The following is a 23,665-nucleotide window of genomic DNA, read 5'->3' as shown; positions in this document are numbered from 1 at the left end:
TAGTGTGGAGTAGTATTGTCGGAACGCGTCGAGAATTTCTGGCGTGAGATGTGAAAGAGAGTTGTCAGGCTTACGAATAACAGGAACAAACAGGGATGACCTCTTCTCTCGTAGTGCTCTGGCCAGAAGTCTGCCCGATTTGTTCCCCCACTCATAGAAGGTTCTGCCAGTGAGCTGTTTATAGTAGCGATGTTTCTCATTCAACAGGGACAGCAGCTCCTGTCGAATGCGTAGGATATCACGCAGTGTATGCTCATGTTGGGATCTTTTGTGCTGCAATTCTAGGGTGCGGAGATCAGCGTGAAGGGAGGTCAGTTTCGCCGATTTTTCCCTCTTCAACCTCGCCCCATGCCGGATTAGAATGCCTCGGAGGACGCATTTCAGAGCCTCCCATTTAATCAGGGGGGAGGAGTCATCAGAGCAATGGTCAGATTGGAAGTTTGCAACCGCAACCTGGAGGTCCGTAAAGCACAGTGGATCTAGCAGGAGGGTTTCATTCAGCTTCCAGGTGGCATGGGGTTTGGGGAAGGAGGGAAGGGCGAAAGACATAAAGACCGGGGCATGGTCTGACAGGGTGGTGGTGCCGATGGAGGAGTGGGTGAGGGAGGGTAAGAGATGGTGAGGGCAGAAAATGTAATCTATCCTGCTATAGGATTTGCGGGGATGGGAATAGAAGGTATAATCACGTCCGCCAGGATGTAAGGCGCGCCATGTATCACTTAGCTGCAACCCGTGGAGTTTGGCACGGAGCGCTCGCAGTTTTCGAAAGGATAGAATGGAGTGGCCGGTGGACGTATCGAGCAGCGGAGAGATGGGGAGATTAAAATCTCCACAAAGTATAATTTGTCCAGACGCAAAGGCGGTGAGTCTATTCAGAACACTAGTGAGGAAGGGTACTTGAGCGTGGTTAGGTGCATATATGGACGCTACAGTAAAGGCCTGGCCCGAGATTTCACAATTAACAAACACATATCTAGCTGCAGGGTCAGAGATGGAGCTCAATATCTGGACAGGGAGGGACCTATGAAAAGCTAGGGAGACTCCCTTGGTCCTGGCCTCGGGGTTGGTGCTGTGTACCCAGGACGAGTAGTATCTTGTGGGTAAGGCTGGTATATGGCCGTCTTTAAAATGGGTTTCCTGGAGCGCCAGAATGTGGGCTCTGGACTTGTGAAAGGAGTATAGTACTTGGGATCTCCTCTCAGGTGTGTTAAACCCTTTTACATTGAGTGAAACTACGGTAATGTCAGCTGCCATGTGTAGAATAGCAATGCATGAGGAACTCACCAACGGCCCGGGGTCCAATCCGCACACACCACCAAACACAGCGTCGAAGGCTACAAGTGCACCACCTACAAAGAAACAAGAGAAGTAGAGAGGGGAAGATTAGAAGTAGAAAACATAAAGGAAACAGCACTCGTAAGGGAACAAGTGCAGAGGGGCTAAGAAGAGGAGCCATAAGGGCCGTAGAAAGCACTAACAGAGCCAGTCTGAGTGCTCGACTAATGGGGTAGCGAGGTAGAAGCGCCAGCAATCAACTAGGTCAGAAAATTCGTAGCGCTAGGGCCTTGGGCCAGTTGGTGCAGGAAGGGATTCCCCCCACCATAGGGTGGGGGAGAAGCGGAAAACCAACAAGGGCAAGGATGTACAAAATCGGTCAGGGACCATATGGGTCAATACAGTGTGGGAGGCAGAAAACTAATATCAACAAGTCAAACAATCAAGGAAACGAGGACAGAGGCAGCGGGGCGTGGGGTCTCCAGGGTATAGGCAGTGTAGGAGGGGAGAGGGAAAGGGAAGGGAGACTAAGGGGGGAACTCTATGGGGAGGTCAAATCCCAGTCCTAGGGTTCAGCGAGAGCCCCGACCAGGAACAATAAGGCAGACAGAGGCTGTCCACAGGGAGACCGCCTAGCATGGTGAGCAGTAGGACAGCAAATAGAAACAAAATCAGCCAGACACTACAATAGCGGTCTTGGGTGGAGCAGATCAGGTCTTGTGGCCATGTCTCCGTGGCATGTTGTCAGGGGCATCATCTCTGGGTCTCCTTGTAGAGTGGCGGATGTCCACTGGGCGTCTCGCTGACAGAGTAGTCGGGGAGTAGAGCTGTTCCCAATCAGGCAAGTCCACTGGAGGCAGCTTGAAGGTAGCCAAGAATTCCGGAAGGTCTTCGGGTCTCCGCAGAGAGCCCACTGTGGTGCCATGTCTAGCCGTAAGGGAGAAAGGATATCCCCACCTGTATAGAATCTTGGCGTTCTGGAGTATTGTCAGGAGGGGTTTTAGTGTCGCCCTAAGGCGGAGGGTACGTAGAGAGAGGTCCGGGAAAATATGCAGTTCAGTCCCCTGGAACGTTAAGGCCTTTAGGGCACGTGCTTTACGCATGATGTCTTCCTTCAAAAGATAATGGTGGACCCTGCAAATTACGTCCCTGGGTTTAGAGGGGTCAGGACTCTTAGCTTTGAGGGCTCTATGTGCCCTATCCAACTCCAGCGGGGTATCAGTGGGCCTGTGCAGAATGTCGTTAAAGATGGTCTGCAGGGTGCGCGCCAGGTCTTGCGGACCCACAGACTCTGGTAAGCCTTTAAGGCGAATATTATTGCGCCTGTTGCGATTGTCCATATCATCGACTTGGTCCACAATTTGGGATTGTTGGCGCAAGAGGGATGTTGTAGCGGTTCTCAGAGTGTGGACTTCTGCAGAGATGGAGGCGCGGAAAGTCTCGAGCTCCGATACCCGGGTGGATAGTTGGGTCACCTCATGTTTGACCGGAGCCAAGTCCTGGCGCCACGTCTTTTTCATGTCAGCTGCTAGGGATAGCATGTCCATTTTGGTGGGCAGCAGGGCCAGTAAGGCCTGTAGCTCAGGATGATTTTTGAGGGTATCAGCAGCTGCCTCTGGGCTTGGAAGTACTGGTGCAGGCAAGGGGCGCGGTGTAGGCGCCGCAGATGGTCCATCAGAGAGTCTCTTATCAGGTTTGGGTGGTTGCGGCTGTGGGCCCCTATCCCTAGGGGACCGTCTCGAGTCATCAGAGGAGGAGTTGTCAGCGTGGAGTTTTTGCTGAGAGCGCTGTTTTGATGGTGTTTTAAACAACTTCTTCTTCGCAGGGGGGCTGTCTCCCCAGTAATCAGGCATATCGCCATTAGTGTGTAGGGACTCATTATCAGAGTGGGGTGAGTCAGAGTCCATATGGTGAGAGGGGACAGTCGCAGGAGATGCAGATACAAGGAGTGGAGAGTCACAGGCAGCTGAGGGAACCAGAGACTGGTCCAGTATTTCAGGCAGCACAGAGGGATGAGCAACAGGGTGGGGGCGGTGAGGAGGAGGGAGTGCTCCAGCAGCAGCCGAGGGGTTGACAGTTGGGTGTGGGAGTATTGCAGGCAGAGTAGGGGTTAACTGCAGGAGAGCTTGGGCATTGGTGGCAGCGGTTGGCACAGGTGCCCCATGCAGGGAGGGGACAGGTCCCTGAGAGGGAGAGGATGCCGCCATCTTTAGCAGGGAGAGCTCCGATGCGTGTGCGGGCACCGTGTGGAGATCGGGACCTAGGTCAGGGGGCCGAGCACTTACTTCGCTCCTCTTCTGTTTAGGGCCGGTCAACGGAGCCTCCGATGAGTCACTGGGGAGCAGTGAGGATCCCGCTGCCGTGGCGCAGCGCTCTCTCTCAGGCAGAGGCGCCCGCGGGACTGACAGGTGTGAGGCTGTGTGAGGAGACGTAGGCCTCGTTCGGGTCTCCGGCGCCTCCGCTGCAGACCGCGGCTTGAAGAAGGAGGAAATGAGAGGAGCAGGGACCGGCACTTGCGGGTGAGGTGTCCTCTTGTGTTTGCGCCTTTGTCTGCCTCCCATCGGCAGTATTATAGCCCTTTTTTTCGTCGGCCCTGGCGGGAGCTCACGCTAGATGCTGCCGGTCGCCAGCGCGTCAGGCCACGCCCCCCACCTGTTCCATTTCATAAGCATTTCATAATAGAAGAGAAGTGGTGGATTCTGGATTCTTGTATCTCACAGCCCAACCACTTGACACTCCCGCGCGCCTTCACTTCATTGGACGCGGGAGCGATACCAAATTTATATATGTTTTTGTAGTTTATCCCATTTACATCACAAAATAATTTTTTATTAAAAAAATAAATAAAAATTTTGAGTGTCACCATATTCTGAGAGCTGTAAATTTTTTAATTGTTTTTTTTTACCAATGGAGCTTTGTGAGGGCTTTTTGCGGGGTAAGTAGCAGTTGTGAATAGTACTATTTTGGGGTATGTCTGACATTTTGAGGCAGGATTACCAAAAAGAAGTAATTATGGCAAGATTATTATAATTTTTTACAGTGTTCACCTTGCAGTGTTGATGACATGGTAATTTTCTTCTGCATGTCGGTACGATTATGGAGATACCTCATTTATGTACTTTATTTGATGGTTTATTACTTGTACACTATAAAAAAAAAATTTATGTAAACATTTTTGTTAGTGCATCGCTATTTTGTGAGAGCTGTATTTATTTTTATTTTTTTAATACCTACAATGTTGTGTGATGATACATTTTTTCCGTGAGGAGTTGAGGTTTTTAGTGGTACCATTTTGTGGTACATGGGACATTTTGATCACTTTTCATTTTAGTTTTACAGAGGCGGCATTGATATAAAGCCATAAATTTGACAAGATTTTAATTTTTTTTTAAATTCACAGCGTTCGTCCTGCAGGTTGAATAATGTCATAGTTTTATTGCTTTGGTTGTCACGGAGGCGGCGATACTAAATAGGTGTATATAATTTTTGGGCGGAGGGAAAGGGAGATTGTTTTTTTATTTATTTATATTTATTGTTTATTTTTTTTATTTACTTATTTTTTTTTATTATCCCACTAGGGGACTTGACACTTATAAGGGTGCTTGCAGGAAGGGGTTAAAAAAATAAAATAAAAAAAAACCACAAAGATCGCCCCCTTATTTTTCTCCTCCATAGTGCAGTTTGTTGTGGCTTTTTTTTTTTAAAGAGATTATGCGGGATGATTACCAAAAGTTGCCCATAGCAACCAATCAAATTGTGTCTTTAATTTTTTAAAAGGCCTCTGAAAAATAACAGAAGAAATCTGGTTGCCATAGGCAACCTTTTCTCATAACATGTTTTTATATATCTACCCCAATGTGTATTAGTATGTGTTTTTTTATATTTGCAGTTTTTTCTCTTTACAAATCATGGTACTTAAAGGAGTACTCTGGAAGGAAAAACATTTTTTTGAATCAACTGGTGCCAGAAAGTTATATAGATTTGTAAATTACTTTGATTTAAAAAAAAACTTTAACCCTTTCAGTACTTTCAGCTACTCTATGCTCCAAATGAAGTTGTGTAGTTCTTTCCAGTCTGACCACAGTGATCTCTGCTGCCACCTCTGTCCATTTCAGGAACTGTCCAGAGCAAGAGCAAATCCCCATTACAAACCTCTCCTGCTCTGGACAGTTCCTGGCATGGACAGAGGTGTCAGCAGAGAGCACTGTGGTCAGACTGGAAAGAACTACACAACTTCCTCTGGAGTATACAGCAGCTGATAAGTACTGGAAGAATTAAGATTTTTTAAATAGAAGTGATTTACAAATCTGTTTAACTTTTTGGAGCCAGTTGATATGAATTTCTTTTTCCACCCGAGTACCCCTTTAAGGTCAAAATGGGCTTTGTCCTTAAATGGGTTAAGATCCATCATGATCTCTAAGTTTCTGGCCCCTACTTGGATTACACATGTACATTTGTGTATTTGTTTTGTATCTATATGGAAGGTCTATGAGAGAAAAAAAAAGCAATGTTTCTTTAAAAAAATAAATTGGGAGGTAGTAGGCACGCCTTTGTGCCTTGTTACTTTTTTTTTTTTTCAAAATAAAAATTCGATATATTTGAAAAACAAATTGGCCAGGGACTGGGGATGGTAGTAGAAATGAAACAAAAATACTTACCTCTCTACTTACTCCTGGTCCAGCCATGCTCCACAGTCCCCAGGTGACCACACTGTGCTCAGGACGCTGAGGCCAAGCCCTGTAGTATTCTCACTGCAATGACCCATTTTTATTTATTTATTTTTTCATTTATTTATTTATTTAAAGCTGCAAAACCCCTTTAATATTTTTACATTGTGCGGCCATAAAAATTGTTATATGTCAAAGAAACTCTTTGTTTGTTCCCAGCGCTGCTGTGTATACCGGTACTTATTTTTTCAGAATCCTGCTGCAGTGAACTTTATCGCTATCCGTTTGATTCCTATTAGTGTCTATTTTTCTCATTTACTTTGTCCAGTTCCTTGTAATCTGTGTTTTTGAGGAAATGTCAAATGGAAAACCTGAATCAGCATTTCAGAATAGTAACATAGTGTTGCGTAACGTAGTATGATGAATGATTGAAAGGTTTGTTTATGGCAAAACAGATTATTTCTTTTTAGAAAGATCGCAGTTAGTTGCTGTGCATTTATCTAAAATTGCCTAAATTACTCAGTTCAAAATGAATAAAACAACATTTTAAAACAAGCTAAATGTGCAGTGCTGCTGCTATTAGCTGTGACCTGCAGTTCCAGAGACTTGCTTTACAGGATCCACATGCATATGTGCAAAAGGAGTAATGTAGACATGAATTTAAATGGGCACTGTCAGATCCAAAAACTTTTTATATGTTGTTACTAAGGAAAATTAAAGACCTTTTGTAATTTGAAAACTACTCCTGAAAATCTCACCACTAGGAGTCCTCATACCTACTGGGACACCTACCAGTCCTGCAGCACCATCAGGCTTGTCCATGAGTCATGGACAAGGCTGCACGAGCAGACACACCAATCACCTCCCCCTTCCGGAGAGGATTTCTAACACTGTGAGCTAATGAAAACACGGAGATATATGTGTGTGATAGAGACATACAAATTAGATGTACAGGGTCAGGATTAGATAATGTTAACATATTATATATATATTTTTTTCTTTTCTTTTTTTGTGTGTGAGATCTGACAGGTACGCTTTAAGGCAGTGTTTCCCAACCAGTGTGCCTCCAGCTGTTGTAATACTACAACTCCTATGATGCCTGGACCGCCTTTGGCCTTTGTAAGCCAAGACAATTGGTGCGTAGTGCACACAGGAGGTTTATTACAGTGGACCACCGGACTATAAAGAGGGTTTAGTTACTGCTGGCCCCTTCTCTTATGTCTCATCCACTGCCCATAATGTAATATTTGACTAGGTGGTTTGCTGTGTATTCTGTTCCATTTATGTGAGTTGTATTGCAGATCTATGTAGGAATGTTCTCTTTAATAGTAGTCTCCTGGTCCTCTGCCATCTTCTGTTTGGTAACTGATTATTCAGTGTGATAATGGAGGCCTCATGTCTGCCACGCCTTTTGGTTTTTATTGTCTTGTCAATGGTAAATGAGTTAATAAACCCATTATAACTGGCATTAAGGTGCAGCAGATGGATCGCCATTGAGTCCCGTTTTATTATTTTATAAACACACAAACAAACCTTATACTTGTGTTAGTTTGCTTCTGTTGCTTAAGAACACATTGTGTTTACATAATCTTGGCTCAGACACTTTCATTGTCCCAATAAAGCTAAAACAATCGGCTGTGCAGTAGGTCCACATTAACAATTTATCATTTAATCTCTTCAGTTTGTATGCAGACACTGCATCTTCATGGTAACAGCAAACCAATCCCGCAGTTACATTTATTCTTCTTTCCCACCTAGTTTTTGGTAACATCCATTTGGTAGATTAGCAGCTGAATACAACAGAGTAAATTATTTTCTTTTTGGAACACCGTGCTCTCTGCTGACATTACGAGCACAGTGCTCTCTGCTGACATCTCTGTCCATTTTAGGAACAGTCCAGAGCAACATATGTTGGCTATGGGTATTTTCTCCTACTCTGGACAGTTCTTAAAATGGACAGAGATGTCAGCAGAGAGCACTGTGCTCGCGATGTCAGCAGAGAGCTCTGTGTTCCAAAAATAAACTAATTTCCTCTGCTAATCAGCTAATCATCAGCTAATAAGTACTGGAAGGATTAAGATTTTTAAATAGAAGTAATTTACAAATCTGTTTTAACTTTCTGGCACCAGTTGATTTAAAAAAATAAATAAAAATAAATCCGGAGTATCCCTTTAAAGATCTCATCTATATGAATTCATGTTATGGCAAACATTTCACTATTGCCTCCTTTTTACTGACTGAAGAAAAAATTAGATTGTTGTCTTAAGTAGACACTGTCATTTCAACTAATTTGCGTAGAACAATTGTGCAAGTTTGCAAATGAATATAAGAAATGTTGTAATATATCTTAATAGACAAAAATGCTTCTTTATTTTTTTTAAATGCATTTTAAAAACATAGGCTGTATTTACAGTGCATAGGAGACACCTTAGACATTAGGTTCTGCCTACCAGCTCTGGGAGAACTGCAAATTATAGATGAAGCCTGCAGAGCAGAAATCTGCTGAAAAATACCGTAAACAAGTTATATAGTAGTCAGAAATAGTGCTGCTTCTCATGTACACAGGGTAGCTCATCCTTAACCCCTTAAGGACTCAGCCCATTTGGGCCTTAAGGACTCTGACAATTTTATTTTTACATTTTAGTTTTTTCCTCCTCGCCTTCAAAAAATCATAACTTTTATATTTTCATCCACAGAATAGTATGAGGGCTTGTTTTTTGCATGACTAGTTGTCCGTTGTAATGCCATCACTCACTTTACCGTAAAACGTATGGCGCAACCAAAAAAATACTCTTTGTGTGGGGAAATTAAAAAGAAAACCGCAATTTAGCAAATTTTGGAAGGTTTCGTTTTCACGCTGTACAATTTACAGTAAAATTGACGTGTTCTTTATTCTTTTGGTCAATAAGAATAAAATGATAACCATGATAACATACTTATCTATTACTGTTGCGCTTAAAAAAAATCGCAAACTTTTTAACCAAATTAGTACGTTTAAAATCCCCCTATTTTGAAGACCTATAACTTTTTCATCTTTCCGTATAAGTGGCGGTATTTTTTGCGCCGTGATCATTACTTTTTATTGATACCATATTTGCTTATATAAAACATTTAATACATTTTTTTATCAATTTTTTAGGAATAAAATGTTGTAAAAAAGCAGCAATTTAGGATTTTTATTTATTTATTTTTACGTTCACGCTGTTCACCCTACGGTATCATTAAAATTATATTTTAATAGTTTGGATATTTATGCACGTGGCGATACCAAATATGTATATAAATTAGTTGGTTTTTTTTTACACTTTTTGGTGGTGAAATAGGGAAAATGGGACAATATATGTTTTTATTGGGGAAGGGGGTTTTTCAAATTTGTTTTTACTTTTTCTTTTTTTTTACAGTTTTTACTTTTGTTTTTACCCTTTAATAGTCCCCATAGTGGACTATTTATAGCAATCATTCGATTGGTAATACTGTTCAGTGCTATGCCTAGGGCATAGCACTGATCAGTTTTATCGGTCATCTTCTGCTCTGGTCTACTCGACCGCAGACTAGAGCAGAAAACCTGTGGAAGGCAGCGGAGGCAGGTGAGGGGACCTCTGTCTGCCGTTCTGGATGATCGGATCGCCGTGGCAGTGCTGTGGGCGATCCAATCATCCATTTTAGTGACCGCAATGCTGCAGATGCCATGATTTGTATTGATCACGGCATCTGAGGGGTTAATGGCGGACATCCGTGCGATCGAGGATGTTGGCCATTACTGGCGAGTCCCTGTCGCGCATGACCCGAGCACCACTCCGATGCTCGCGGTTATATATAGGCCGTAAATGTACGTCCTGGTGCTTTAAGTACCACCTCACCAGGACGTAAATTTACGTCCTGAGCCGTTAAGGGTTTAAAGGGGTACTCCTTTGCTCAGCGTTAGGAACAAACTGTTCCGAATGCTGGAGCCGGCGCAGGGAGTTCATAACGGCATAGCCCCCTCATGACATCACGCCCCACCCCCTCAATGCAAGTCTATGGGAGGGGGCGTGGCAGCTGTCACGCCCCCTCCCATAGACTTGCATTGAGGGGGTGTGATGTCATGATGGGCCGGGGCTATGACGTCACGAGCTCCCGGCGCCAGCTCCAGCGTTCGGAGCAGTTTGTTCCAAATGCTGAGCAGCGGAGTACCCCTTTAAATGAAAGGTACACTTTAAATTTCCATGAACTCCACCACCTGATTAAAAGTTTCTCAACCATTGTTTTGTATATGAGCAAGGAACCTCCTATAACAGTATCTCTGTATATAATGAGTAGTTTCATTATTTCAGGCTGATGCTGCATTGCTCTGTTATTGTATTGCACAAGGTAGAAATGCCAAAAAGGTAATTGTATGTTTTATTGCTGTACAGTAAGATCTTTCCTTAGTTTGTTGAAGCTTTTCAATTACAGGGTGGTGCGGTCATCTCAGTTGGCCTTTTTCATCATGTAAGCTCTTTTGAAACTTTGAAACCACAACAAAAATAAAACCCTCCAGTCCTTTACTACTTATAAGGTCAAGTAAGGCTCTTGGCTTTGTTAGGTTATTTTGTGTCAAATATGTTCAGTCTTCATTCATTTTACTCAGTATCTTAATAATCCAAGCTCTGCAGCACATTACTCATGAATCAGGAAAAGTGCTATGCTATGCTATGCTATGCAAGTCTTCAGGCCCTTGTACTTTTTTTACATTATATTTCGGCCTTGTGCTAAAATAAATATAAAACTCAAGTTTCCTCCGTCGTTCTGCCGCCAATACCCCATAATGAAAAAGTGATACAGAATGTTTCCGAATTTTGCTAATTTCTTGAAAAAGAAAAGCTAAAATCTTGTATTGAATAAGTATTCAGACCCTTTACTCAATACTCAGTTAAAGCCTCTCTTGCAGTGATTAGTCTCCAGTGTTCTTAGGGGTGAGGCTATAAGCTTTACACACATGGATTTAGGGGTTTTCTGCTATTCTCTGCAGATCCATCTGTCAGGATGGATGAGGACCGTCGGTGGAGGCCATTTTCAGGTCTCTTTAGAGATGTTCGATAATACATTAAATAAATTACATAACATTTCTTGATATTGGTGAAAACTTCCATGAGGACACTTGTAGCTTCCATTAGTTGTCTCAAAGGCTGCAATCACACCTCATTTTTACGTTACAGGTGCCGGATCCTGCTGGGGGAGGGGCAAACCGGGTGCTCCCGGACCAGTGCTGAAATCCATTTACTTTAATGAGCCGACTGGAGTCAAACGGTGACTCCGGTGTTAGGTCCAGTCACAAAACCGGATACGGGTTAAAAATGTGCCGACCGTAGTCACCATTTGACTCTGGTCGGCTCATCAAAGCAAATGGATTTCAGCGCTGGTCCGGCTGTGGTACGCGAGTGCTCAGTTTGTGAATGCAACCTTATACAAGACCAGCATGTCTTCCTGGTATAGGAAATCTGATATCTCAACACTGGTTTAATGGTCTTGCAAGAGGACAACTAGGAGACGTGAAAAAACATAAAAAAAAACTATAAATTTCAATGTTCAGAACACTATTGTTTTAGTCACCACAGTCCTAGACATAAGTTACTTAGTAGCATTAGTGTCTAGGAGTTTTAGGAACAAAAATAGAGAAATCTGCCGAAATAGAATCTGTGATATATAAATATAACCCACTGTAGTATTGCACTAAGTCCTGCTGTAGATATTTGCTGATCATTTTCTCCAAGTATGCAATCACTAATCTAGGTGTATGTTCACACATCGCTTTCTAATCCAATGCGTATTTCTACAGTAGAAATCTGAGACTGACCCTAAGACTGTTGCCCTGGATGTGCAGTTGATGTACCCCTCATCTGCACAAGGATTACTCTCGTTGTTATTCCCTGGGACTAATCCTTGACATTTCCTTGCAGAATACACAAACTTAATCCATTGCAAAAACATATAGCATGATATCTATTTCTGAATGATGAAATCTCATTCAAGAAAAGAACATTTTCCATTATGTGAACAAGGTTATGGAAATTCATGTTCATGGGATGCAAATTAATGGACGATGTGAGCTGAACTACAGAGCCTAATAATGCTATGCTTCTCTTTCCTTGTGCTCTACACCATAAGGATCCTCTCATTAATAACACAAGTCCCAGTTATCTCGGGTTCTAATAATTGGACCTTTTATAAATGACTTTTTATTTTTTTATTTTTTTTGTTATGATGCAACATCTTTTTTAGGGATCTTTTAAGAGACCAGATAAGCAATTCTATATATCCAGGATTGTACAAGTGGGTTTACAGTGGTTTAGTAATCAATTGGCCTGCAATATGTTCAAGATCAGTCAGTGATCAAGAGCCATTTTTAACTTTTTCAAGGACCTCATGATATGGATAAGGTTGAAACCTGTGGTGAACCTCATCTGCCCCCATTCCACACCATGTCACCATGTTCCTTGCACTTTATCACTGTGCTGCCAACAAGAGCCCAGTACTCTAACCTGCATCCTGTCTAAAGCTGCAGGGCAGCAACTCTGGAGCTGCAGATGAGGAGGTAACTTCTCACCTAATAGCTACAGTAAATCCTGCATCTAGATGCGGGAGCAGAGCGCCTTCCTGAGCGGCTAAGAAAAAGGTTGCCTTGCTCCTTAATAGTGAGAATGAGGGGAGGTAGAGTTATATAGACATGCAGGGCAGGAGGAGTGAGAAATCTCTGATGCTATATAACTCTGAATGCCCAAGAATCTATTTCCATAGTGTGCCGGGGAACTATGCCACTTATTTAGGTGACATTGTATAATAAATGCTAATTAGGTGTAATACATAATATATATATATCCAAACTTTTGTCTGAATATATGGCAAGTATATGGCACAAGGATGAACGTATCTGACATAAATAGCTCCCAACCATCCCAGATCTATCGGGATGGTCCAAGATTGCTTCTGGCCACACCCCCTCTCATGCTGTCACTGTGTGGTGAGGCTGTCTACATTGCACTGCATTGGGTTTGGTTATAGGAATGGGCGAACAACAAAGGAATTGCTGTGGAACAAGGTGCATGCCACCTTACGTGTTCCTCTATCCATTAATTGAATATGTGAGGAATTACAATAGGGCACTCTGGTACACTTATGTGGGAACTGTTACTGACATAGGGCAATATCTGCAGGCAACTAGTCTTTGGTGGAAGAAGCTCTTTTGGCCATCTGACTTGAATGGAGAAGATGAAGACCCTCTACAATCAGGGACTACATCCTCTGTGAGTTGTTTTCAGTGCTGCGTTCTCCTGTGCAGCATCAGTTTTGTACAGTATGGGCTCAGGCTGGCATAAAAAGAAAATTTATACTCCCCTGTCTTAATTCCTTACTGCATCGGGTCAGAGAATGCCTGTCCCCACTCACTGAGTAGAGCTTCCTACTTTAATCTAAGCAGGCGAGAAATGTTTGCCATGCCAAGCACTGGCTGTAGCGTTGCCCCACCTTGTGGCACTTGATGATCCCTGTAGGGCATAACTATTTTTTGTGTTTGCATTTTTTTTCACCCTTTATGCTCAAAAACCACTCTCTTTTCAGTTGAAATGGCCATATGAAGGCTTGTTTTTTTTTCTTTGCTGGATGAGTGGCATTTTTTTACTTTACCACATAATATTTTGAGAATATTTGTGGAGCGTATTGATTGTCTAAGAAGAATTTGCCCAAGTGACCCCGCATGAATGTTCCTCAAGATCAGGCGTGAACAGTATAGTAACATGCAATCCATGATAGTGGCTGCCTCGTCAGCCTTAGTGGGGATGGCTGCACCTGTAGTCCATATGCTCCGGATTCACCGAGGTTTCAGCAGGTAGGGCTTGAAGCAGTAGAGTCCTGGAGGAGAGGAGAAAAGTCCTGTGAGAACAGCAGCGCCACGTGAGGAGACAGTAGGGAGAGAGGGGTCCAACATATTGGCCAGTGAGGTGAGCTGCCGGATTGGAGAAGAAGCAGCTAGGAACCATTTTGAATTTTACTTCTTGTCCTGCCTGGCGTAGCAACAACAGGTGGCTGACGCCTCCAGCAGGCTTTCCCCTGTGTGAAAGCCGGGAATGGCTGCTATATGAAGCTGTAGTAGGACTAGAAGCTGGTGGTAGTACAGGAGCCATGTGGCTGTATGGTGCCATAGCCAGACCACGTCCACCATAACTTAATTTCTTGCTAAATCATATGCCAATAGAATTTGCTTTCTTATATTGTTTAGATTTTTTATTTGATAAATGATGTCTTCCCTGATAAATGTTCTTCATTTAAACCAGACCCCCATGATCACCTCTTTCAAAGACTATAGTCATGTCTATATTATGTGGGAATACTAATTGGGAATACCGTACATGAAGTGTGAAGGTGTGCATTATAAAAACATTACATAAATCCTGCATTTTATGAGCCTTTGGATTTACAGCAAGTACAAACATCTAGTTATCAATGAACAGGGTTTGTCCAGCTCCATAAATCGTTCAAACTTCAAATCTTTACTTCTATTCGATTAAAACATCAAACAAAAAATAGTGCTCCAGTGAGGTTAAAAGACTCCAATGCATTTCAAACCATAAGGTTCTTAATCATGGCATATATGGTTACTACCAGTTACAGACCATATATACTACTAATGGTTCTGGGACCTGTATGTGGGAAACGCCCTCTAGCTCCCAGAAGTGTGTCTCCGGGGGAGTGGTAAGCTATATTCCAAGACAAATGTTTATAAATCATAATACATATATACTAAAGAACTAATACTTGTAAATCACGGTGCAAACAACTAAATCAATATATATACGCTAGATCGTTTTTGTAGTTCATCCCCAACTGGAAACGTGTATCCAAGCAAAAAATTCAATATGTCTCTCTCATGTACAGAGCCCGCGACCAATCTCCTCCTCTCCAGTGAGGGCGGACTCTTTCTATACTTGTCATTTCTACACATGATGTGTCACCGTCATGAACATCTCTAAGATGTTTGGTTAAATCCGATACAGAGCATGTTATGAAAGGTGAGACTTGTGGAATATGCAAATGTTCATAAATTTGTTTTTGAAACTTGCCCGCTGTGCATCCTACATATTGCAGATTGCACAATTTACAGGTGGCTAAATACACCACATGATGTGTCACAAATCATGAATGATTGAATGTTATAACTTGTGTAGTTATCAGTAGATTAAAAAACCACAGTTTTCTATATATGTCTGCATAAACCACATTGCGGCCTTGAACACTTAAAACACCCTTTATAACGCAACCAGTTGTCTTTGTCATCGTATGTGCAAAAATCACTTGGCGACAAATGGTTGCGCAGCGTTTGTCCTCTTTTGGCTACCACTTTTAAACCCGGTCTTAAAATGTCATTGAACACTTCATTCTCCAACAGTACAGGTAGTGCTGGGCGGTATACCGGTTCATACCGAATACCGAAATTTTTTTCCTGAACGATATGAATTTTTCCCATACCGCAATATCCTCACTGGAGCACTATTTTTTGTTTGATGTGTTATATGTTTTAATCGAAAAGAAATAAAGATTTTAAGTTTTAATGATTTGTGGAGCTGGACAAACCCTGTTCGTTGATGTCTATGTGAACCAAGGATGTGGCTTGGTGTTCAGTCTTTTGCTCACTGCAAGTAAATGCATTTCCCTTACTTCAGGAATGGTGAGCTGGTGCAAATTGTCTAGTTGTTTACTTGGCTTGTTCAGCCTTCAGTAAATTTGTATAAGTATTTCAGATCCTTGTAATAAAATCTTTGACATTTGAATATGCTTTGTGTTCCAGTTCCTTAAAGGGGTACTCTGGTGAAAACCTTTTTTCTTTTAAATCAGCTGGTGCCAGAAAGTTAAACATATTTGTAAACTACTTCTATTAAAAAATCTTAATCCTTCCAGTACTTATTAGCTGCTGAATGCTACAGAGGAAATTCCTTTATTTTTGGAACAATGATGACATCACGAACACAGTGCTCTCTGCTGACATCTCTGTCCATTTTAGCAACCATTCATAGCAGATGTATGCTAAGGGCAGCATGGTGGCTCAGTGGTTAGCACTGCTGCCTTGCAGCGCTGGGGCCTTGGGTTCAAATCCCACCAAGGACAACAATAAATAAATAAAGACTTATTATAATGTCAGCAGAGAGAACTGTGCTTGTGATGTCATCAGAGAGAATTCCAAAAAGAAAAGGATTTCCTCTGTAGTATTCAACAGCTAAGAAGTACAGGAAGGATTAAGATTTTTTAATAGAAGTAATGCTGTTTTGTTATCCACACTAAGGGATGTCCTTGCTGTAAAAGTGTTATTGTTACTGGCAGAGTTGTCCACTTTTTATAAATATATTCTTTTGTTCACAGCCTGTCCGAGATTGAGCCTTTTCTATGTGAAAACTACAGGAAACAGTCTGCAATTCTTGGCAGCAACAGAATCGATCTCCCGTATGGAACCCGGAGAGCAGGCAAGTTAAAATTTTTGGGAATTTTTTTCTTCATCACCATTGACAATACATTTCGTTTTTTCCACTAAGCGACATATTTTGAAGAAGTTTGCCAAAAAGAGAAATCGTGTAAAATTATTTTACTCACCTAACAAATTGAACAGTATTAAAGGGGTACTCCAGCACTTAAAGAGGTTCTCTGGTGCTTAGACATCTTATCCCCTATCCAAAGGATAGGGGATAAGATGCCTTATCGCCGCAGTCCCGCCGCTGGGGACCCTCGTGATCTTGCACGCGGCACCCCGTTTGTAATCAGTCCCCAGAGCGTGTTCGCTCCGGGTCTGATTACAGGCGACCACAGGGCCGGTGGCGTGTGACGTCACGCCTCCGCCCCCGTGTGACGTGACGCTCCGCCCCCTCAATGTAAGCCTACGGGAGGGGGCGTGGCAGCTATCACGCCCCCTCCCATAGGCTTGCATTGAGAGGCGGAGCCTGACAGATAACAAACGGGGTGCTGCGTGCAAGATCACGGGGGTCCCCAGCCAGCGGCGGGACTCCTGCGATCAGGCATTTTATCCCCTATTCTTTGGATAGGGGATAAGATGTCTAAGCACCGGAGTACCCCTTTAATAATTTATCCCTTATTTACAGGATAGGGAATAAGTGTCTTATCAGGAAGGGAGGGGGTCCGCCACTGAAACCCTGCGATATACAGAACGAGGCCTCAACTCTCCCAGCTTCATGGAGCCACTTGTCACACGCGCTTAATGCTTTGTCTATGGGAGCGCCAGAGATACCAGAATGCCGGAGTACCCCTTTAATGCTTTTATATTTAAGCTTTTTTAACATGCTTACTAATGGGGCTTCAAGTCCAGGACAGCCACTGCCTAAGGAATATATTATCAGATTCCTCCCTCACAAAAAAAGAGCGGTTCTGATCAATTTCGTAAGTTTGTAAGGAAACTATGGTGGAGATTTATCAAAACCTGTGCAGAGGAAACATGGTGCAGTTGCCCATATCAACCAGATTACTACTTTTTATTTTTAGAGGCCTTTTTAAAAATGAAGAAAGCAATCTGGTTGTTATGGGCAACTGCACCACTCTTCCTCTATACAGATTTGATTAATCTCCCACAGTGTCTTCAGTCTTCAAAAACAGAGTAGATTTACTTTTGCCTTGCTCAAGGTGAACTTACACATTCCTTATTCCCTCTGCCATAGTAACTACACATAACTGTGCACGTCTAGACGATGATGGTATTTACCGCACAGGATGGTGCTCTTCTGTGTCTGCTCAGTCAGCATACTGTACATTGCATGTTTTGGTGCTAATGTATTTTGTGTTCCTTAAGCAATGCCCCAGCGTTCTTGTGAAACACATAATATGAAGAACTTCTAACTGTTCAGTGCAGATTAACATACCTCACTGATCTGTCGTAAGAGATTAATTGCCTAGATACTAATCAGTGCAGATTAACCACTGCTCACACAGAATGTTTTAACATATATTTCCCAGAAGTGAATCATAGTTCACACCATGCATTTTGGTTGCACCCAAAAATCTCATGGTGGGGGTTTACCGGAAAATTCCATGGGGAACATTTATCACTGAAGTTGTTTTGCATGTCCTTTATGAAGTCACTTTTGTTGCGGGTTCTTTTTTTCTGGCGGAAGTGTGCATAATTTATCATAGTCTCATGATTCATGATGTGTGATAAATAATGCGCAAATCCACCAAAACTAACAATATTACTTTACAACACCATTTTTTTATTGAAAAGCAGGTTCTAAAGCACCACTGAGGGTGGCCTACATTTTTTTTCAGGCTTTGTTGCGTAAAATAGCAACTTTTAACAGATTTTTTTTATACTTCAAGATGTAAAATTGCAACACTTTGATTATTCGCAAGTGTTGAATGAGTGATTACTGCATCCAGAAGTGTCTAAGTTTGATAGTATTCAAAATATTGGGCAGACAAGATGGGCCAAATAGTTCTTATCGGCCAACACATTCTATGTTTCTAGCAAGACCAGTTTAATAAAAAATATATATATATAACTAGTAGCACACAAAAAACCTTAAAAATAAATAAGAGAAGAGAAGCTTTGCGCAAAAAAAAAAAAATCGAATTGCGATATGTCGATGTAGCCCTTTGCAAAAATTTGCAATTATACAGGGGGTCGCACAATGAAGGGGCCGGCCGGGCCACACGGGAGCAGTCAATTAAACAAGGGAGCAGAGCCGTGCTCCGCCGGTAAATTAGGTCCCTACAGCGCAGCCCGCTCCCTTCACTGTGCGGCCGACTGTCTGACTGTCTCTCCTCCCAGCAGTGCGCAGCGCTGGGAGGTAAATTAACCCCACCACGGCTGGCCGCCGTTAATAAACGGTGCAGCCGTGCGGCGGGTGTATGAGAGCTCAAGAGCAGAGCTCTCTTCATGCTGGCCAATGCCGGACATCACCGATCCGGGTGATGTCCGGCATTAACCCTTTAGACGCGGCGATCAAAGCTGATTGCGGCGTCTAAAATGCCAAAGTGACTGCCGGTACCTCAGTGGAGCTGATCGGGACACCAGCGGCATAATGCTGCCGGGTCCTGATCAGCTGAGAGGACAAGAGGTTCCCTACCTGCCCCTGTACTGTCTGATCGGCGCTCCAATAATGTAGTATTGGAGCGCGGATAACACTGATCAGTGACAACAGTGATCAGTGTCTGCAATCACTAGATTGCAGTGCAAGTAGTAGAACAGTCCCCATGGCAGTTTTTTTTCCTAACAGTGTGCCTACAGCTGTTGCAAAACTACAACTCCCAGCATGCCTGGACAGCCTTTTTCCCAAATGGCAGATTTTTCCCAAATCGTGCAGCCCTAATACCTGCAGTTCGGCGCCCCCGGTCCCTCTGAAGATCCTCTTCTTTCTGCGCTGAATTGCGTGCTGGAGGCGGGCCCGCCGGCTTGATTTGAATATTCAGTAGTCACAAGCACTCACATTACCAGCAACCATGAATATTCAAATCCAGCCATTGGGCCTGCCTTCAGCACGCAGTTCAGCGCAGAAAGAAGAGGATCCTCAGAGGCACCAGGCGCCAGACTGCAGGTATGTATGTTTGTCAGAGAGCCTGCATCGGTCTCCTGTTCACCCACACTATAACCCGGTGTATTGGGTTTAGTGTGGGTGAACGGGTGACCATTTTCCTTTAATAATTCCCTAGGAAGAATAGGGTTATATATTAGTAGTTGAAGTCCTCCTATATCCCGTCCTCCTATCCCGACCTCCTATCCCATCCTCCTATCCCGACCTTCTGTCCCGACCTCCTATCCAGTCCTCCTATCTCGACCTCTTATCCCATCCTCCTCTCTCGACCTCCTATCTTGACCTCCTATCTCGACCTCCTAGCCCGACCTCCTTTACCGTGCTCATATCTCAACCTCCTATCCCGTCCTCCTATCCCGTCCTCCTATCCCGTCCTCCTATCCCGTCCTCCTATCCCGTCCTCCTATCCCGTCCTCCTATCCCGACCTCCTATCTCGACCTCCTATCTCGACCTCCTATCTCGACCTCCTATCTCGACCTCCTATCTCGACCTCCTATCTCGACCTCCTATCTCGACCTCCTTTCCCGTGCTCCTTTCCCGTGCTCCTTTCCCGTGCTCCTTTCCCGTGCTCCTTTCCCGTGCTCCTTTCCCGTGCTCCTTTCCCGACCTCCTTTCCCGACCTCCTATCCCGACCTCCTATCCCGACCTCCTATCCCGACCTCCTATCCCGACCTCCTATCCCGACCTCCTATCCCGACCTCCTATCCAGTCCTCCTATCCCGACCTCCTATCCCGACCTCCTATCCAGACCTCCTATCCAGATCTCCTATCCTGTCCTCTTATCCCGTCCTCCTATCCCGACCTCCTATCTTGACCTCCTATCTTGACCTCCTATCTTGACCTCCTATCCCGTCCTCCTATCCTGTCCTCCTATCTCGACCTCCTATCTTGACCTCCTATCCCGTCCTCCTGTCCCGTCCTCCTGTCCCGTCCTCCTGTCCCGTCCTCCTATCCCGTCCTCCTATCCCAACCTCCTATCCCGTCCTCCTATTGAGATACCTCCAGCCGTACGGAAGTTATATGGAAACATACATTTCCCATTGATTTGCATGGGACTTCAAACAAAAACCCTGACCCTCACAAATGGGGGTAGTTAAGGGTTAAATTAACTATTCTATATTTTAAGTGGACATATAAGTAACATGTGACCAAGTATTATTGAAATATCTCCAGCCATTTGGAAGTTATGCAGTAACATATATTTCCCATTGACTTGTATGGGACTTTAAACATAAACCTCGCCCCTGGCAAATGGGGGTGAGTAAGGGTTAAATCACCTATCCTATGTTTGTTGTTGACATATAAGTAACATGTGTGCCAAGTTTCATGTTAATATCTTTAGCCGTTTGGATGTTTTTGTGGAACATACATACATACATACATACATATATACACACACATACACACACGTTGAGTTTTTTATATATTTATATATATAATCCACTATTTGCAGGCCTTGGTCTATTTCTGATGTTACTAGTCTACTTGCTAGTTGCTGAATGTGCCCCAAATTATGCAGATACATTTATACGTATAATATATATATTTTTTTCACATGGCAGATAAGAATAAAAACTTTATATTGGGAATAAACCAGCAAAAACATACCAAAACATACCATAAGGCGCACACCAAAACTATCAGCACACCAAAACTATCATATAAATCTTTATTGTTGCAAGTTAAATATTGTAAAAAACACACAGAAGAAAAACTCTCAAACCAATCCCTTAACCACGGAGGGGATCCTAAACAAATGGGGCTAAGTTACCCTGAGGAAGTCACCATTGGGTGATGGAACTGGTGGAGACTCTAGTGCAAGCATGTCAAACTCAAAGGCTAACATGGGCCAAAAAAACAAGGTTTAAGTTTATGTGGGCCGCATCCAAGAAAGGATGTAGTAATGCCAGCCCTTTAATTCTGAATTGAGAATGACGTGAGCGAACATCAATACGAGGCCCCCACATTTGGTGCAGTATAGTTCCTCCACATTAGGTTGGCAGTGTAGTTCCCCCACATTAGGTTGGCAGTATAGTTCCCCAACATTAGGTTGGCAGTATAGTTCCCCCACATTAAGTTGGCAGTATAGTTCCCCCACATTAAGTTGGCAGTGTAGTTCCCCCACATTAGGTTGGCAGTGTAGTTCCCCCACATTAGGTTGGCAGTGTAGTTCCCCCACATTAGGTTGACAGTGTAGTTTCCCCACATTAGGTTGGCAGTGTAGTTCCCCCACATTAGGTTGGCAGTGTAGTTCCCCCACATTAGGTTGGCAGTGTAGTTCCCCCACATTAGGTTGGCAGTGTAGTTCCCCCACATTAGGTTGGCAGTGTAGTTCCCCCACATTAGGTTGGCAGTGTAGTTCCCCCACATTAGGTGCAATATAGTTCCCCACATTAGGTGCAGTATAGTTCCCCACATTAGGTGCTGTATAGTTCCCCACATTAGGTGCAGTATAGTTCCCCACAGACAAACAGACTGTATGCCTGTGTACTGCCCCACTTCAGTGCTCCTCCGGTCCGGCCATAGCAGTAGGTCCTGGGACTGGAGGAGCGGTGGTGTGAGCTCCAAAGATGACGTGCCGCTGGTCACTTACGCGTCTTCCACCTCCATGTTCTGCTCCTCCGCGCCTCCGTTGCTATGGGCAAAAGGACGGGATGTCAGTGATGTCCCGGCGGCCCCTGCGTTTTTAAACTTAACGCGGGGCCGATGAGAGTTGACGGGGGCATCCCTGTGTCCCAAAAGTATCTTGCGGACACAGGGATGTCCTTAATAGTGATGGTGGGATCCGCCACTGCAGGGCAAGCACCGGCTCTGCTCTGGCCGCAAAGATATTCATTGTGGGCCGCATGCGGCCCCCGGGCCGCATGTTTGACACCCATGCTCTAGGGGGACGCCTGCTCCAAGGACTGTTATGGAGACTGGCTTACTGTGACTGACCTATTGTGCCCTGTGCAGGTACCAGGTTATATAGCCCGAATAAGGACAGGTATTGTATACAGTTATTTTTTATTTTTTTTGTAAATTATTTATTAAAATTTTATAATGAAAGTAATAAACATCACTCACAGTGGAACAAAATACAACAGTACAATAAACTCCGGGGGACCCAGAGATCAGATCCAGTAGAAAACATATGGTAAATTTAGAAAAACAGAAGGGTACAACTGAGTCCCAGCCGGGGAAAAAAAAGCACAAACTAACACACCCAGACACACAACCACACATCCTGGAAACCCAGGGGCAAAAAATCCAACAGAGAGTTAGTTACCTCCACCCCTAAGTATCTAAAGCGGGAAATCACCTGTACCCCGTAGAGAGGGAGACCCCAGAGGAGAGTGGCATTAGGGATGATTTAGTCCAATTGACCCGCAAGCCCGAAATCGAGCCAAACGGTCAAGTAGATCGATAAAGGACAAAAGCGAACCCTCGGCATCCGCCAAATACACAAGGATGTCATCCGGATAGAGGGAGACCTTCTCAACAATGGAACCCCGGGAATACCACAGATAGCAGGGTCCCCATGAATAGCAGCCGCTAAAGGCTCCATCGCTAGCGCAAAAAGGAAGGTTAATAGCGGGAACCCCTGCCTTGTCCCACGGCCCAGGTGAAAGGGAGGAGAAACATCAAGGTTAGTACGAATACGGGCCCTAGGGCCATCATAAAGCAAGCAGATCCAAGTGCAAAATCTGGGTCCAAACTTACCTAGAACCTCCCACAGATAAGGCCACAACACAGAGTCAAATGCTTTGTAAACATCCAGACTAACTATCACTCCAGTAGGAAAGCCCTCCCCCACTGTAGCTATGTTAAGTTGCAGACGCTTCACATTAATGTCCGTGGCCCTACCTGGCATAAACCCAGTTTGGTAAGGATGAATGATAAGAGTTAAGGACCCCAGTAAGGCGGTAGCCAACACTTTAGCCAAGATCGTAATATCAACATTCAACAGGGAAATGGGTCTATATGAATCAGGCAGCAATGGGTCCTTCCCTGGTTTAGGGAGCACCACAATCAATGCCTCCCGCATAGAGTCCAGAAGAGCCTCCGTCTCAGCTATTGAGTGAAACAAGTGAAGGAGTATAGGGGCCATTCGCTCCTCATTCATCCTGTACCAATCCCCTATCATCCCGTCTAAACCAGGGGTCTTCCCATGAGGAAGGTCACGTATAGCCTGCTCCACCTCT

General features: G+C 43.9%; 1 protein-coding gene across 4 annotated transcripts in view; it reads left to right on the top strand.

Moving 5' to 3' along the window:
* The window catches only part of ST3GAL6 (ST3 beta-galactoside alpha-2,3-sialyltransferase 6), a 179,944-nt gene that overhangs the window by 123,478 nt on the left and 32,801 nt on the right, over positions 1–23,665 (top strand). For all 4 annotated transcript variants that reach the window (XM_056559307.1, XM_056559306.1, XM_056559309.1 and 1 more), the window contains one exon: positions 16,311–16,411. In XM_056559307.1, the coding sequence (XP_056415282.1) occupies positions 16,311–16,411 (101 nt within the window). The remainder of the gene's footprint in view (positions 1–16,310; positions 16,412–23,665) is intronic.

Source organism: Hyla sarda, chromosome 2 (genome assembly GCF_029499605.1).
Source record: "Hyla sarda isolate aHylSar1 chromosome 2, aHylSar1.hap1, whole genome shotgun sequence".
Taxonomy (NCBI): Eukaryota; Metazoa; Chordata; class Amphibia; order Anura; family Hylidae; genus Hyla; species Hyla sarda.
This window is presented reverse-complemented; position numbering and strand designations above follow the sequence as displayed.